General features: G+C 42.0%; 1 protein-coding gene across 12 annotated transcripts in view; it reads left to right on the top strand.

Annotated features, from left to right (window-relative positions):
• dock4b (dedicator of cytokinesis 4b) overlaps nt 1-18,891 on the top strand; it is a 113,632-nt gene that overhangs the window by 17,674 nt on the left and 77,067 nt on the right. For all 12 annotated transcript variants that reach the window (XM_051392686.1, XM_051392685.1, XM_051392688.1 and 9 more), the window contains exons 2-3: nt 14,922-15,005; nt 17,790-17,830. In XM_051392686.1, the coding sequence (XP_051248646.1) occupies nt 14,922-15,005; nt 17,790-17,830 (125 nt within the window). The remainder of the gene's footprint in view (nt 1-14,921; nt 15,006-17,789; nt 17,831-18,891) is intronic.

Raw genomic sequence — 18,891 nt, 5'->3', positions numbered from 1 at the left:
ACACACACACACACACACACACACACACACACACACACACACACACACAGTTTATCTCTTCATCATTAAACAAATCATCCATCCATCCATCACAGATCCCTACAGTCTAGTGTCACTCTATTCCATTTGATTTGCAGAACACGCTGCTTCATGGCTTTGCCTTTAAGTTGTTAGTTTAGCGGCTCTTTTTCCATTTGAAAGGAAGCGGGCATATTCAAAGCTGCAGATTGCTTCCTATTGTGAAGCAGTGACTTGCTACCTGGCTGGCTGGCTTAGCTGATAATAATGTACGCTCCACTAACTTGTATTTGTGTAGCAGCTGCCATCTGTGTGTCCTTGAGTGAAACCACTATGTGTGTGTGTGTGTGTGTGTGTGTGTGTGTGTGTGTGTGTGTGTGTGTGTGTGTGTGTGTGTGTGTGTGTGTGTGTGTGTGTGTGTGTGTGTGTGTTTCCAAGTTGCTCTGCGCCTCCACTTCCTGTGAAGCATCTTCAGTTGCTCTGGCTGTGCTCTGAGTCTATCACTGTCGTGTGTGTGTGTGTGTGTGTGTGTTTTTTTAGCAAGCACACCATCTTCATGCATGTTCTGTTCGTGTGACTGTGCATGTTTCAGTCGGCGCCTCTTTCCCGTGTCTCTACCCCACTTGGTGAATCTGAGCACACATCTAACAGCCCGACCTGCGCCCAGCGGCCCTTCGGCTCAGAGCAGAGGAGCCACACTGTGGTCTTTTCATTCACTCTCGCACTTTTCATACACTCCTCAGTGACTCAAATCACTCACTGGTGCTTCAGCGTTCTCGCTCTCCTCTTATACAGTGTCTCTGTCTCTACTTGTCACTGAGCTCTTTGTTTTATCTCCTCGGGAGGAGAGCAGAATGAAGGCTACGAGGCCAGGATGTGAAGTGAACGTATAGGATTACGACTACACAGCATTCAGGATACTTATCCAGGGGGATTTTCTCTCTCATTTGTTTGTGATGCGTCTTTTATTCTCTGTTTTATCTTGTGTGCAACTAACTAGGCTAAATAGGACTCTTGGTGGTTGGCAGCAGAATTGCCAACTTTGAGTAGACATGGAAACAAGTAATATAATTGCTTGAATTGTCTTCGGTCTCTATAATTAGTAGCCCTATCATCAACATTGTCATATTCCCCTCCTCCCCACTTTCTTTGTCTTTGTGTGTTTTTGTTTGGACTCAAGTTACTGCATCTTCTGGGAGGCTTAGCATTTAGTGGTAGCAGCACGGGGTCATTAATCCATGACTCACTGATATCGTGCTTCAAAGGGGAGACATGTACGGTCAGCCTCATCACTAATGGAAGACTTATGATCGGCAGAGGAATTGGATGAAAATGGCTGCCGAGGTTAAAGTCAATATTAACCTCATGGTCCACTGCTGACATCCACTTTCAGGATCCCTCGTCTTGCACTTGATCTCCCCCTTTTACATCTTTACACAACTTATTTTAAAAATGCTGCTTCCAGAGTTATAGTTTACCCATTTTTTTTTCTCTTCGCTCTTCTAGCACTTTCCTCATCCCTTCACATTTATTCATCGACCTGACTCTTCCCCACTCTCAGGATAACCTTTCTTCTCATCCTTCCCTTCTGTGTGTGTGTGTGTGTATAGCCCTCGAGCTGAGGGTTGTTAATCAGATGAGGCAGAAGCCTCTTGTTTAGGCTTGTTTAGATAGGCCGGCACAAGTGCACTTTAACACACAGGCACGCACATACAAATACATATTGTAGGCGGATTAAGATGCCATATAGATACAGAGGTATGTGTATGTTAACAGAAAAATGCCATGCTGTGGTTTTTCACAGAAATGAAGCTGTGAAATCTATTTTCATTTCCTCACTGCCCATGGCACCATAGCCCTATACTGTAGAGAGCTAGAGAGCATTACTGCCCTTTTATTACCACGCATGCATGATAGAATTACCCTTCAAGTACATCTGTGTGTTTATCTGCTCCCATTTAGCAGCAGGAAACATGAACAGATCTCATTCTGCAGTGAGGAATGCTGAACAATAGTTTTAATTTTAGCTCAGAGGAGGTGTTTGTGTGCGCTTTAGAGTTGCTGGAAGTTCATTCGTCGTCTGTGGGCTTCGGTGTCACGGCTCGCACCCTACAATTGAGAGTGCGGCGGTGATGTTGCGGCGGCATGTTGCCTTAACAACAAATCAGTGTTCAAAACAGCCTGCATCTGTGTGTAATAAAATGCGTAACTTGTTCCCAGGCTACTGTCGTGCAACAATCCAGCAGGTTTAACTAAGAAGAAAGCCTCCATATGGTTGTTCATGGCTCAGTGCAGATTCAGAGATGCCAGGCTTGCCCCCGCTAACAACATGCACGTGGGCGTGTTTGCGTGTCTATCAAGTGCAGCCTCGTGCATGTGTGCATGCCGAGGTACTGTACATGTGCAAAACAACATGCTTTTCATCAGAGCGGGGTGGAGGAATATTTTTAATGAGGAGATAAGCGCCAGCTGTCCAGTATGATACGACAGAATCGAATGGTACGATACCAGCACATTAACACAGTAACACACGCTGAGTGCACAAATGAGAACCATCCTTCAAACACAGCTCATGCATTGTCCTCGGGCTTGAAAAACCCCACTTCGAAGTTCAAGGTCCAATTCATTCACTCAAGAAAAGCCTGAAATTACAGTTATCCTGCACTCAGAAACCAACTCAGATTAAAGACATGGACAAAAAGATTGAAAAGAAAGTAATGAACTCTAAAATATAAATACACCAGATAAAAAGATAAAACCTAAAAGAGAAACAGGAAAGCAGAAATCATATCCTGTCTTTATTTCCTGGGTGACAAAGGAGAAATGCTACTGCACTAGGCTGGATATGCAGAGCAGTTTTATTCCATAAGCTGACAGTCTGCCAACAAGATGTGCATTTTCAGTTGGGTTGAGATCTGGTGACTGTGAATGCCATTATCATTCTCTTTTATCCCCATCAACCATTCAGTGACCCTGTATGGGAATATCTGCATTTGCTATGTTTCTCCACTCATTTTATCCAAGTTTTTCCTTTAATTTGTCATCCATCTGTATGTTTTTTCAATTATACAAGGCTTGGCTTTTGAGAAACCTGCTGTTGCCCTGACAATGTCTCTCTCTCATATGTAACTGTTCTTTGCTGTTATCTAACAAGTGGGAGCTTTGCTATTTTCTGATCTGTTCCCCTGCTTAATGTCATTCTTTGCCAGATACACTGAAGTCTAAACCTTTTATCAAGCAACAAGTTTTACCTCTCTGTAACTATGCTTTTAGCTGTTTTTTTTTTAGTACATTCTCTACCTAAAGCAGGTAGCTGTGAAAAAATACCTTGGAGCATATGAATACTGGTTTTAAAGATTTCATTGTGTACAAAATGTCCATACCTGCCGCAAGCTGAGGCAGACACATTAAAATTGTACACTTAAAGCTGCAAAAATTCCAGGTCTAATCTATAATATATTTGAGAAATTGTGAATTGTAAAGTGTGTAAAGTGCATTATCAACCAGGTGGACAGCCTGTGGTCCCCGAATATGAAGAGCTTCTCCTACCTCATCATTTGATGACCCCCCTCCCAGAACATCCAATCATAGCTTAGCAACTGTAACTACATGCCCAAACAGTGTGCATAGGGCTGTTGTAAAAGTGGTACTCATTTGCTCCCTGCTCAAATATAGTGTCATTAGGGTCATGTATGTAGCCATCAAGTGCGTATTTAAGAAACCTTTCCGGATAGTTGTTTTTAAAAGGACTTGAAAACATTAAAAAGAACTAAGTTAGCTAACTAGCTGCAACTGAAGAAACCTTCCGGCAACAGTTGTCATTTCAACACAATTTATGGCCGCTGACTAGAAATAAGGGGCCAGTTTTTCTGTACCTCTCCACCATTATAATTGTAAACTGCATATGTGCTGTGCGAGAGTGGAAAGCTTAAAAGCAAAGTAGCAGTAATAAAAGGTTTCTCTACAGAAAAAACTCATTTTTCACCTGCAAATCGAGTTTTCTCTCAGATGTTCCCTCATCATTCAGCACTCCCTTCTTCTTTTTCTTCTCCCTGATTGATTTTACTGTTGTGCGCAAGTTCATCTCCCTGCTCGCGTCCGCACCTCTCTCCACTGGCCCTGCCGTCGGCGTGTTACATGCCTGAGAGCTGACAGGGAGCATCTCTCTTCCCCTCAAGCTGACAAACACTACAGGGGCAAACAAAGTGAAGTGAGATACACAAGAACTTGACAGCTACTTATCTCTCCTCTTTGATTCACTCTCCCTCACTCTTTCCTCTCCCTCTCACCCTCTCTCTCCTCTTTCCTGTTGTCTCTCTCCACCGCATTGTTTGTCAGTCTCGCTGCTCGGCTGTCTTTATCTGTCCTTCACCTTCTCCCTCTCTCTGCCCCTCTTCGTGTCTGTCTTCACCCAGACTCTCTCCTCTTGCTCCCCAGTCAGCGTAAAATCCCACTTGTGTCTGTACATCTACAGGCTTGCGGCCGTGACTGTAGGCTGCACTGTCTCTCACATTTTAAGTCTCTTGACAGACGCACAACACACATAAAAAATTTAAACTATGCCATTGCAGCAGTTTTACCTGCTCTGCTTATAAAATCCAATTGATTTAGTTTCACCTTGGGGCAGCCTTTTTCCCTTTCTTTCCTTTTTTTTTTTATATAAATGCCACACCTTCACCGTTTGATTGTTGGCCCACTGGAGCTGCAAGATAAAACCACAGATGCTGTTTTTGCTGGATTTTTGTTTCATCACTTTTTCATCAGAGTTTCATCATCCGCAGCCTGGACCTGACTGCTGTTTGGGTTTCTATAGCCTGGAGCAATGAAATAGAACATCTATGTGTGTTTTTTACAGTGGTGGATGAGGGTCTATTGCTGATGTCATGTCACTGAGATGTGATGTCAGACACTGTGCTATAGCTCTGCTCACAGCTAAACATACAACCTGCAAAATACATCACAAATCTATGTGGACTGAGAACGTACGTGTGCACTCATCCTCACACGTGTTGATTTCCTGTCAGTTTTGGGTGTGCGAGTGTATTTACATCTGCATGTGCCACTGCAGCCCAAGTGTGAAAATGTGTTGAATTTGATTCAATAGAGCTTGAAGTGCAGATAGAGGTCAGTCGCGCCGCTTCTTCCCTGAAAGAGCACGTTAAAGGATGAGAAAGGAAGTAGGGAGGTTGCAGTGAGTCAGATTGAAAGAAACCGATTGATGCAGCAGGTTTCGTTTGACACTCCCACTTTTAACCGTTATACCTGAAGGAAGAGAAGCAGAAGTTTGTCTCTGTTCATCTTTCTCTGCTCTATCTGTCAGTGGGAGTTGCAGCTCTACTCTCCCCTTATCTATCTCTGTCACACCCCCCCGATTCTCCCTGCATCACCCACTATAATCTCTCTTTGTCTTTCTGAATCTTTGTCGTGTACTGCTTTATCACCAGCCACACCCACACCCTTCATTTCCTCCTCTCCCTCTATATATTTCAGCCTTCCTTCCTCCACTCTCCATCTATCTTTCTGCAGAGTGGGAGGATGTGTAGGCACCAGTGTCGGTGTGACTTGAGCTGCTGCTGAAAATCAACACTCTAAAGCTGCAGCTCCCAGAATTTGCATCTGGAGTGTTAAGAGTATGAGAAAGAGAAGGGAGTAGATGTGTTTATTTGTGAGTGCGATGTCCTGTGGTGTTTTAAAAAAATAATTTAAAGGAGTATTCTGGCTTATTGCGATTTTGGTCATATTTTTGTGTTTTCTTTCAACCATTCTATGTTATCTTTGTGTTCGCCAAGTAAACTGCTGAGATCTGGGGATGCGGCAACAATCATTAAATGGAGGCAAGAAAAGATTTTAAGTGCCAAATTTGTCAGACCTCTTTTGAAAGATACAACTATGGTAACTAACCTAAACTGTCCATCAGACCAACTTCCTGTTTCAACTTTGACCTAACACACATGCCTGAGTCCTACGCACTACACTGCTTTCCTGTGTAGAGATCATTACTGGCATTTCGGGTCTGTTACTTTCAGTATTACCAGGTAAAGTGGTTTAGATAATGTTGCTCAACTTGTTATCTTAAGTCATACGAATAGTGGAAATAAACTCGTATTACTGTTTAAAGCTGCGCTCATCAATATTTTTATATTAACAATGGATAAAATGACTATGCGTATTGTTAAAGGTATCAGTTGTAGACAAATAGAGAATTAAAACTAGACTCTCCCTTCTGCTCATTGTTTTGGTTTTATGGTCCGTGACTTTAACGTGTTATGTGAATTGTAAAGTGTGATGATGGTTATGTATAATGTTTTCATAACCTTGTTTCTGGGCAGCTGTTTTCAGCAAAAAAAGCCAGTGTAATAAACCCACTGTACACTACCTGCCACAGTCAGTCAGTCAGTCAGAGTTAGTGAATATTTTCTCACATTGTTGAGCATTTAGCTGAATAGCTGGATATTTAACTCAGGAGTTGCTGGAGAACAACACAGAGCTATAAGTAGACTAAACGTCTGGCTCACATTTGCCTTGTGGAACGACACACAACTCCAAATGAAAGCTAATGTTGCTCTGTATCTGCTGGATATGTAGGCAGCCCTTTGCTAATGCGTTAGCTGTATCAGAAAATAGGTTGACATTATGTTTAGAATTTGTTGTGCCTTTCCCAAGTGGCCTAAAAATCAATGAATGCAGCTTTAAAGTGATGGCTTTTCTTTCACACTTGACTTGTTTGGTTCACCTCATTTGCAGACACAAAATCACTGGAGTCGGATTCTGGTCGCACCTCAACAGGCATCCTCTTGTCCTCCAGGGAGAGCTGGCATCAGATTGCTTTCCAATTAAATGCCATTCAACCCAGTCACAGGAAGTGTGAGGCTGTGATTAGCCATCCAAAGATATAAAAGAGACGAACTATAGGAGAATTGGGTAGTCTTTTACTGTTGTTTAAGTGTACAATTCACTTCAAAATATTCACTCCTTGATTATGAAGACATCACAACGATAAAAGAAGGGATAGTGATGTGATACTCCATTGGTAAATACTACAGAAGACAAATTTATGCAGGTGAGATAAAACCTCCCAAGAGGATTATAATAATCATCTCATCTCAACTTTGGCATCTGTGGGCTATCTAATGCGTGCACTTAGCTAGCTTTGAAACTACACACACACATAGTCAGATTAATGTCTGGGAATGAGGTGAGGTTTTAGTGCACTGACCTATATTTCTATTTAATCGGAGTCATTTATGACTCTTCCTGCTTAGGCCAGTAGGACAGACTGAATGTTGCTTTCATTGCTCTCTGTTTACCTGTTCTTTTATGACTCAGGCAAAAGCTTGTGTTACCTTTGTTGGTAATCATGCTAATGAAAAAAATTTGTTTTCCTTTCCTTTCCACGTTATTTGCCTTCTGCAATTCATTTAATTAGTGTGTGGATGTGTTCACAGCAGCTTCTTCATTGCCAGTCATTTAAGAGGAGGTGTGGAGAGGAAAAGCAGCAGGAGATCATAGAAGTTTATAGACACTTTCTCCTCTTATTAAGTGGCTGTGTGTGTGTCACAGGCACGGCTTGTGTTTATTTTTGGATTCTTTCATGCACCAGATACTGTAGGTATAAGATTTCACATTCGGTCTCTGACACTGAGGCAAAACTGAAATGATATTGAGTTTTTTTTGCCATGCAGCCATTATAAAAAAAGTAATAACATTCCTCACACAACTCTGCCATGAAAGCTTCTGCTCCAGCAGTGTGATTTGAGCGAAGGGTTATTGTTGCTAGTGAGCGGTTTTGTGATGGCGGTTTGGTTGCTATCTCCACATGCACAAAGGCAGCGAAAGGAACCTGGCGGCCGTCAATGGGGAGGGCGAAATGAAAGCCGTTCCTCCTGGGTGATCCTGCCGGCCTGGCTTTTGTCTGCACCGTCTATCAGACCTCTATGTCTGCACACGCGTGTGTTTTTGTCTGTTTCTGCGTGCACGTACTGCCAAGTTGAGTCCTGTTCAAGGCCTTCTCAGCACCACTACTTCGAGACGTCTGCCTGACTCTCCTCTCCCGCTGCCGACCCCTGTTGGTTCCCCTGCTTTAAAATGCATGATGCCTCTTCCCAGCATTCCAAGCTCAACCAGAGAAATCACCTTTTTGCAGATGCACACCAGCGCATGCACACTGACTTAATCTGCCTTCTAGCTCACACTAAAGCTGTCAGATACCTCTCCTGCTCTGTCACACTTGTGTGAGCTTGTGTGTATCTGTGCCAGCAAGTGCGTTTCATATATGCATAAACACGTCTTTGTGGTTTGGATTTTCTTACTGCACGTGATCCCTTAGTAAATCCTTGTGCGTTAACCACATTCACAGGCTCACTGCCTTGAATCCATGAGGCAGTGGGACACTTAAAGTACTTTGACATGACGTGGAGGCATTTGAACCCCCTTTTACCTTGCCACATAGAAAGATAAATGCTTGAAGCCTTTGATTGGGAACACAGTGTGCATGAAGTTGGCTAAGACAAAACATAGCTGAGCTAGTTTTGGTCTGAGTAGGAATGTTTTAGTCACATTGCTGGAATAAAAGGCACTTTTGGTTTGGCAAATGCAGCCCTGACAGTGTTATGCTTTTGGACAGTGGACGTGCGGAACGCAGAATGTGCGGCGTGAGGAAGCGAAGAGGTTTATTGGTGTTGTTAACTCTCAGTTCTGCGTATTACTGTTGGTGCTGGTGTTGTTGAAATGTGTAAGAAACAGGATACGAACAAGCATTGCTTCCCCATTTTGGACATCATTCTCCCCTTCTTCAGAATCCACATATAAAGCAGTTTTGGTCTCAATACATTCTTACAAATGTGTGTTTGCATGTGTGCATTTTTATAATGCTCACATTTATATTCCCACACACAAATGAAATATTCATGATCCTTACATTTGGCAGAAATGGAGGCCAGTCGAGCACCACCAGTTGATGTGTTGTCGAATTAGCATATTAATGATATAAATGCGGTATAATTAACATGTGGGAGTGGATTATGCACGTGAATCATTGTCAGATCAGTCGGAGAGAAGAAAGGGTCAGGCTAATGAGGTTAAAAGGCACATTAACGAGTGCTTTGAATGAAATTTACCATGTAATTTAGTGCAGAAAAGCTGGTAAAAGCTCTGGGCTATGAGACTGAAATCAGTGGCTTTTTTGCGTTTCTTTAATGTTTTTTACTTTAATGGTGAAATCGCTGTAAAATCGAGTCTAGCAGCAACACAATATCGAGCTTTGATCACTAACACTATACCTGCCTCATTCAGTCGTTTTTTAAAGAGCTTGGGTTGCTCCTTTTAAAGGAGGAACGCTGCTGTTTCTCTTACTCTGGGCCTGTGGCAGTGTTTGTTCTTCTAAGGGGCTTAGACAGAGCGACGAGCAAACCAAATGTAACACGGTTTGACAGGCCTTGACTCCAAGTGGCAGCCTAAAACACATGTAAGCCTAATCCGAGCCAGTATAGGCTTTCTAGGGATCTCGACTTAGTCAGCAGAATGCACTCGCAAACTAGCAGGCACACAGATAAAGTCCTAATGGATTAAGGCGAGGTGAAAGCGCATTAAAGAGATCGAAATGCAACCACTGACTTCAAGATCCCATGTGGACACGGTCACTGACGGTTAATTCAGGGATTATTTCCTTTCTGGGCAACATTGTTTGGTCAGATATGTGAGGTAGGGCTGTAAATAATGATTATTTTCATTATTAATGAAGGCCCTTCAACCCCTTTTTAATAATTAATCATCGAATCATCATTTAGTCTATACAACCTAAAAAAATTCAAATGCCTAACTCAAGTTCCCAAAAGATGTGAAATTTTGGCCTGATGGATGGTACTAGATGAAAAGTTAACAGAAGTCAACCCGAACAGACCGAAATAGAGAGACAACATCAACAGCAACACTGGCACCAGAATAATGCACCTCCAGTTAACAAGCAGCTGCGGTTGAAAGAGTAACAATGCAGATCATTTTTCCTGCAGGTCATAGTTCACGCTCCTCTGTATTGAGTCTATTTGGATCCACTCCGGTAGTAGACATATTGACGCACTGACCTGAGACCCGAACGGATACAAGGGGACCATATTTAGACTGGATCAGACTGAATATAATATGGACCCGTCCCAACTCGGGTCATGTGTCAGGTCCGGGGTTGGAGCTTGGTTACTTGAAACCACGGGGACTCATGAAGACCTCTGCTTTCTGTGTTTGGTTAAAGTATTGCTTATAATGATCTATTAAATATAGCATTACCAAATGTTGCACAAATAAAACAAATTAATGATAAAAGTTTTGATCTTCTCATTTTATGATGATTTTTAATTGATTTCCTTAAGTGATTTAAATACGGGGGGAGCACGTGATAAAGAATCGCTATTGTTAGTGAATATAATGTTGCTTGTTGAGCTGTTGAGATTTTTTAGCAAACTGTGACCTTTTCACCTCTGTCCCAGTTTCATTACGTTCTCTCAGCATCTCTCTCTTTATGACCTTCACATGTGCTGAGAATATCAAGCGTTGCGATGGAGACAAGTGGCTGCCATGTTAGCCCCGCTAAGACACGCTGACACACTGCATCAGTATTAAAGCACCACCTCTCCACTAGAGACCCTTTATTTTTACTCCGATATTTGCTCTCTGTTCCTCTGTTGATGCATTTGTCAGTCCCGATTCCCTCGCCTGGTTTTCTCTCGAGAAGATTGACAATACAAACACTGTTTTTTTTTTTTTCCCTCTCTGTGTCTCTTTGTTGTTGTGTTTGCTGTTTGTTTATCCCTGTGCACATGGCTCTTCCAGACTGCCATCTTTATGTAATGTCTAGTTCGGGGATGATAGTTTGGTCAGGAATAGCAGCGTCCTCGCTGTGACCCAGCGGGCCTGGTGTCACAAAAAATCAAACTGCGTGTGTTTGGGTGTGTCAGAAAGGATCAGAGTTTGCCTTTTGGTGAAGTGCTGGTCATTGCAGGCCATCTGGAAACTGTGTCTTACAGGTTCAATAGGCAGACAATGTGTGTGTGTTCATGTCATATCAGAGCATCAGCAGGTCTGCTTTTGTTCAGTTTATGCAATAGGATATTCATGCACCAGTGGTGTCCACTTAGACTTGCTATGTTTGTGTGTGTGTGTGTGTGTGTGTGTGTGTGTGTGTGTGTGTGTGTGGCATGTGTGTGCATTGGTCCGTTTATAGGATTTTCCCCCTGCTATGCCTGTTCTTGTGCTCTGTGTCAGCTGTGTGGTTGAACAGCCCCGAATGACATCTTTCCCTCCCGATTTGTACTCGCTGTTCTCTTTTTCTCGACAGGACACATTTTGCAAATCCTAGCAAATGGAACAAAACAACAACAAATCAATTCCCTCAAGTGCAAGCACCTTTTCCTGTCTCCTCAGTGTATCATTTGGCGGTTAGCCAGCCCAGACAGTTGACAGACAGATAGTCAGAGGCAGACGGTTGACAGGCAGTTAGAGACAGATAGACAGATAGACAGACAGACAGACAGACAGACAGCAGCTGGCTTGTGGATCGACAGGCGGGAAGCTTTCATTTCACAGCAGAATAAAAAAACAAAAAACGGTGACTTGAAGCTGAATAATTTAGTTTACTGCAGCTGGGAAAGTCACTTGGATAATTCATGCATTGGGCACACTTTGTGAGTGTAAGTGTGTTTGCTGTGATTGCCTCTGTGCGTGTGAGTGATTGGGCTAAGAATGAATTACAAAAAGTAGGCAAGTTTTGGGTCTGTGTGCACGCGTGTGTGCAAGCGGGCGGTCTTTCAATGGATTACAAAGTCAGATGTGCACTTGTGACAAATCCCTTGTAAAGATAGTGTTTCTGCAGCTCGAGGGATAACAAGGAGTTGGCAAAGCTTTAGCATTAAATGCAGAAGGACGCAGACTAACACACACACACACACACACACACACACACACACACACACACACACACACACACACACACACAGTCTAGCTGCTGTTTGATTTCATCAGCAGACTTGATCTCAATGTCAACATGAGAGAGTGGGTGGATGTAATTCAACTGAATCCTCTCTTGGGTTGTGGGCTACTCTGCCAGAAAAAAACCTTAAAAACTCAAACACCTCTGGCAGTCAACCTCTGGTTTGCTGCTGATATTTGTCTTTGAGTACAGCTTATACAGTCTAATAGTAAGTTACGAAATAGTAAAGTTCATCGTTTTTCATTAAAGGTTTAAACTGATTTTCACCCAAACTTTAATTCCCAGCACATCCGATAGTAGTTGTGTTTCCAGCTGCAAGATGACACTGATGTAAATGAGCTCCTCTTACAATGGGGAGCATTCAGAAAATGCTTGTGCTGTAGAAAGTATAGGAAACATTGGGAAGAAAACAAAATTTGGTGATTAATTTTTTTTTTTACTGATTTTATTTTTTTTATTTTTTTATTTGTTTGTTATCATTGAGTTTAAAATTATTTTTTCTTCCCAGTTTTTTGATTTTCAACTCATGGTTAGTTGTTAGTTTAATCAACGATTGAGCCTTATTCATTAGGAAGCAAACTCAAATAAATCTGTTAAATAAATGTCATTTATTGGATTTACTGAACAGTAACACAGCATCCATGAAGCATTACCTGTGTGTCCACAGTGTTTGTACTCTGGATCTCTGGGTGCAACTCACAGTGTCTTTAAATTGGGCTGGATTAAATGTAATCCCTCTCCAGCAGCAGGAAATTCTCTCAGTGCTTTTTGGACGGTGCGTTCAGGTACACTGGATGAGCCCTGCAGGCAGAAGAAATGAAATTCTCTCTAAACACTTCAGCTGTAGCGGGATCCCTCTCAGTTCTGCATGGCGGGGACTCTTGTTATACGTCTCCACTCCAAATCACAGTGAAGCTGTCTTTTTTTCCCCTGCTTGTGTGTGTTCATGTGTGAACAAATGTCTGTGTGTGCTTGCATGCGCCGCGGCTTCAATAGGCTACTTGTGTGAATTTGCTGTCTGTTTGGGAGTGTGTGTAGTCATCTGTGCGTGTGGGTGGATCGGTCAGTGTTTACATGTCTGTGTTCGTATGAACATCAGTGTGCAGTAGTTGACATATGTGTGTACATGCAGGTTTAAGTGTGCGGTTAATTTATCTGTGTGTGTGTGTGTGTGTGTGTGTGTGTGTGTGTGTGTGTGTGTGTGTGTGTGTGTGTGTTTGTGCGAGAGAGAGTCAGTGGGATGCAGCTCTCTTTTAAAGAGCTGGTTGAAGAACTGACACTCACTCTCAAAGTAGTGTTCATGCTAATGGCTATCAGGATCTCTCTGTCTCTACCTCTTTATTTATCCTCCTTTCATATTTCTGGCTTTACAAACTAAAATTTTAACACAATATGTTTATTAAACTGCATCCAAACCCATTTGATTAAAGATCCCTCCAGGCAGGTATTATAACAGATATAAAGAGTCTACTTGGAACAATAATGTGTATGTATATATCGGACCAGGACGACTTCCAAACTATTTGTGATGTCACAAAATCATGTTGATAGGACCTGCCCCTTCAGATTTTCAGTGAGCACAGAGACACTTTACACTCTTAGCAGATGAATGTGAAAACAGTGTCAAACTCTGCACATACATTCTGTTTAGTGACGCTCAAACATCCAACTGTGAACAAGAGTAAAAACAGATTTTTGAGTGGATGGGGACACCCGTTCATTATGGTGTTTCAAACTTGGCCACTTTCTACACACCTCCATCTGTTATATGCATAATTTCCCTCTCTGCCTCCTTACTTCTCTTTAAATGGGGTTTAGTGTTGCACTTCCACAAAGTTTGTGGACAAATTACGAAAACAATGGTGTTGCAGCATCCTGTCTTATAGTCCCTAGGGTCGAGCTTAAAAAACCCCTTGGATTGTACGCTTCCAGTAATACAACTCTATTATTTCCCTTTATCAGATCCACCACGCCTGGTAAATGGCCACATCTTTCAAAGTCACATGCACAGTTCATTACACACACACACGCACGCACGCACGCACGCACGCACGCACGCACGCACGCACGCACGCACGCACACACACACACACACACACACATACAGGCTTTCTGTTTCGTCTTCAAGCTCAGTCCAAGGTTGTTTTTTCAGATGTTAAAAAGCTCCCTCCCACTGTTGTCACTGGCTGAGTAGTATTCCTTGTATCTTCATGACAAGTAAGCTGATCTTCATGTGCCCCTTTAAGTCCATCCCTACGTCTGCTCTCCATGTATTTCATCCATCTATTTTAAACCTAAAACATGCAATAACTTTCTGTATTTGCCCCAGGAGGATAACACAATTCCTTTGCCCTTGTGCGTTCACTGTCAAAGCTTTCGTCATATAAACATGGTTTCAGTAAGGGGTTGTTTCAGGACTTGGTAGAGATATATTATTTTACCCCCTATTGTACTTGTCTTCGAGGTCCTCTGCTGGTTAGTCTCTCAGAAGGGAGCGGGTCACTCCAGTTAACAGTCCAGGCTGAATCAAATACAGGCTGCTCCTTCTGTTGCTGCATCATGCGAAATGATTTATGACCCCTGAGTGCTCAGGATTGAATGGGTGGTGTATTATTATTGCAAGTGTCCCCATGTTTAGACCGCTTCCTATATTCTGTATTACGCAGAAAGTATTCATCTAAGTTTGTTTTGTGTATGACTATTTTGAGTTTGTGCCGAAATACAGAGATATTTTAAAAGCTTTGATTTTATTTCACCTACACAGATTATTGATTGCACCTCCTCTCTCTTTTCCAGAAGCGTTTTTGGTTTGCATCGCTCTGCTTATGTCTTAGGACCTTTTTTTTTCAAACTCTGCATAACTAAGCTCAAACATAAAAAAAAAAAAAAAACTCATGTGGGTGTTTTGTGTCTCTTTTTGTTGTAGTGCTGGCCAGTTTCCGAGGGACTGTCCAGCATGGCCTCCCCCTGGAAATTGGAGACACGGTGCAGATCCTGGAGAAATGTGAAGGTACGGTGCACACGGTACACACTCAGTACTATTTGGTTTCATACACACCTAGTATGAAACATATAAGGAAAAGAGTTGGTTTCGCTTGAGTGGTGAAGCGAATGCACGCACTTACACGTACAAAATATGAGGAACACTTCCTCATTTCATTCAATGTACAGATCAAGTGAATTCACGTGAAAGCTCTTATACTTGTGAATTTACCTTATTAAATCTATCAGTAATTGGCAGAGGCATGCACGCACTGTGCCGTATGAGCACGCTTGCATTGATCCACAGATTTATGCATGCAACCACAAACAAGCCCAAAGAAACGTGGACGCTTAGATGTGTGTTTGTCGATCCAGTAGAGAAGCTTCATCTGGTGGATATCACGCTTCTCAAATGTCTTCTTGAAGGATATCACAGAGCAGTGTGTGCACCAAATGAGCAACATCATGCCTGTGATGAATGGCGGTGGAAATTCATGTTTGCTACTGTTTCCTGCACCACAGACTGGCTGCTTTTCCCGCCTTCCTGCCCACACTGTGTCTGTTTTTCTCCTCTTCTTGCTTTTTCTTACACTCTTTTGCTGTTTTTCTCTCCCTATCTATGTTAATATGTTTTTGTACCCTGCATTCTCTTTCCCTCTCTCGCTTTCCTTAGGTATTTTTTAATTTTCAGAATAATGTGAAATTATCTAACCACAACAAAGCCACAATCTAATGCACACAAATGAGCAGCCGTGCACAAACACATACACACCTCTCTCTTCCGGAGTTCTTGACACACACTGTCTCACTTCCTGTCGGGAGACAGAAGCACACGCTCGCACCGAGAGAGACAGCCAGTCAAGCAGCCAGTCGTGCAGCCAGCCAGTCAGAGGGATGTGATATTGCGGTAAAAGGCCCAGAGGAAGTAGACAATAGCACCGCCAGCGGAATGCTGGGTTCAGAAGGGAGGAACGAAATCAAAATCCTGCCAGCAGCAAGGAGGCTGAGAGACGGCTTGCTGACAGCATAGCAGACAGACTAATGGGTCTGCCTCATGTTGATACTGTTGACACTTTAGAACACAAGAGCTTACAGTGTGAAAGTGTCTTTACCGACATGTGGCTCCTGTCTGTAAAGGCACCGCCTCAGTAATTGATTTCTGACTTGGCACGTCAATGGCTCATTCTTGAGATTTTGTTCCTGACAGCAGTGAATACATTAGACTGACTACACAGTATATAGAGAAACTGTGATGTTCATTTCAAACATTCACATATTTTACATAGGTGGATATTAGAATATGGTCTTTGTACAAATGCGTCACAATTTAGGTCATTTTGAGTTTAAGCTACTACAAAATGGGCAGAAACCGGATGTTTCAACTGTTTATCCATCATATATAGCTAAACATTTCAAATGTTTATCCATTACTTTTAGCTAACTATTTCAACTGTTCATAAATTCCTCATGGCTAACTATTTCAACCATTTGTCCATTACTTTAGCTAACTATTTCAACTTCTTTGCTTGCCTGTTAACTAGGTTTTCCTCATTTTCAATCTCCACAAACAGTGTACAGATTGGTGGGAGGTGCGAACTGTGCTGTCAGCAGAGTCTAACCTCGGTATTGTGACAATAATTGTATTAAAACACATAATTTTCCAATTAGCTGAGCTGTTTTAATCTTTATGTACCCCCAAGCAAATGCATTATTGCAGTATTTCAGGTACATACGTACTCCATCCTACTGAACTCTTACAGATGTCTTGCTATCTTTCACTGACATATAACATTGCAGAAATCTGTCACAGTACTTGACCTCTGCTACCGAAAAAAATTACTCATTTGGGAAATACTGAGCATGTGTTCCACTGTGCAGACTGAGACAAATTACTCAGTGCTCTTCTGACTATGCATGCCTGCAACAAATCAGGGACGAAATACTACCTAAGTCACAGATGCTTTGGCGAAACCCAACAGTGATTAGAGTAATCTAATACATTTACATTTGAGCTATTTAGCTAATGCTCTTATCTGGAGGGACTTTACAACGACTGCAATAGTGGAATGAGCTTAAATCGTTAGTTTGGAAAAGAGCATCAGCTCAAAGCCTCCGATGTAAATGTATTAGATTGTTTCTATCAGTGTTGGGATTTGCAAAAGTGTCGAGCACATACTAATTTGGATTGAGCTCAGATTGTAGTGTGTAATTGCGTGAGGAGAGTGTGAGTGTGTGCAAACCACAACTTTGCCATCTCTATCTCTGTCGCTGCTGTTTTTCAACACCTGGTAGGAAACGTCATTATGAGGTTTAGAGAGTTTAGCAGGGACATTATATGTCACAGGTTTCATTCCGCTGTGCATTAGCCTGTGGTCAAAACCAGGTGGTTAAAATAGCTATATGCTTTGTACCACAATATTCTGCAGAGCTGCTATGAGGTATAAGAATATCTAAAAAGGTGTTGACATTTTATTGGCAGTGGAAAGTTATTTAGCTGGTGTGTCAGTGAGATACCTGGTCAAAAAATCTGTTTCTGGGTCATTCGCCTTTTCACATGATACTGAAGGAGATTTAAAAATATATGTCTGGTGGGCTTATTATGACATTCTTTTACATACAGCTGTCAGAAGGATTGGATCATTTTCAATAAATCACACACACATGCATCTCTTTCTCTATCCTTCTCTTATTAAATGTATAGCATTCCATATTTTTCCTCCTCCTCTCCTTGCATGCTTTGCAGTCTAAGCCAGATATAGTGTTATATTCACAGTGACATGCTGGAAATTAAAATGGTGCTTTGTCCCTGCAGGCTGGTACCGAGGGTTTATCCTGAAGAATCCAAATGTCAAGGTGAGTGAACTTTTTTCGGAGTGTGTGTGTGTGTGTGTGTGTGTGTGTGTGTGTGTGCGTGTGTTTAGCTTGTTCTCGGGTTGCTTATTACTCATTTGTACCCTCATTCAACCCTGAGGTTTTTTGTCTTTTTTTATGCTGTCAACTGGCAGAGCAAGAATGTCAAATTTAAAAGTGTCCCCCAGGCTTATCATTGTTAGCAGCAACTAGCAATTTCACCAGCTGAGATGACAACTGTCAGTGACAGATTTCATCAAATGTACTTTTCAGAATATTTCATACTGTCAGCTGGTCAAACTAAACACTTTACTCTTGGTGCTCATCATTTTGGTAACATAAGCTGCACGTGGCTTCATCAAGTATACACACTTATGGTCCATCCACACAAGTGTTTTGCATTATTTTACCAGATTAGAGCTCTTCTCTGGACTGTGTGGATCGGCTCCCACTCTCCATTTTCGTTTTGTTGAACAGTTTTTCACGACAGATATCATGACATGTCATAGCAGTAAAGGGGATAATGGCTGCCATCTATTCAGGTTCATCAGCTCCTGGACACTGTTATTGTGCTTGACGGATAAATAAAATGGAACCATCGTTATGAATTACGCTTGTGTTTTTCCATCTGTGACAATTCAGCATGTCTGTGATAAAAAAAAAAAAAGGTCTATCAGTAGGCCTCTGTGGAGTTAAGTGACATTGCATCATTTCCTACAGAGCTCTGTCAACTCAGTATAATATAATTGGACACCAGACTCACAAAAGCATTTGATAACAGGCTTTTTTTTTGCTGCAGAAATGTTATCACAGCAGGAAAAGCACATGTGTAAATAATACAATTAATAATGGCTGAATTCCATTTAGCTGCTGCAGTTTCAGAGTCCTTATATTGTGCTTACTGTCATGGCTCGCTGGGACACTATATATAAAAGTATAATAATATCTGTTAACAATAGAACAGCCAATGGTAATGATATTAGTAACACTTTTCCTACTGATAACACCTCATGGCCAATACCCTAAACTTACAGTTTGTGTAATTGTTATTAAGGATATTTATT

The sequence above is a fragment of the Dicentrarchus labrax genome, unplaced genomic scaffold (genome assembly GCF_905237075.1).
Source record: "Dicentrarchus labrax unplaced genomic scaffold, dlabrax2021, whole genome shotgun sequence".
NCBI lineage: Eukaryota > Metazoa > Chordata > Actinopteri > Moronidae > Dicentrarchus > Dicentrarchus labrax.
The sequence above is the reverse complement of the archived record's forward strand: the minus strand, read 5'-3'. Positions and strand labels throughout refer to the sequence as shown.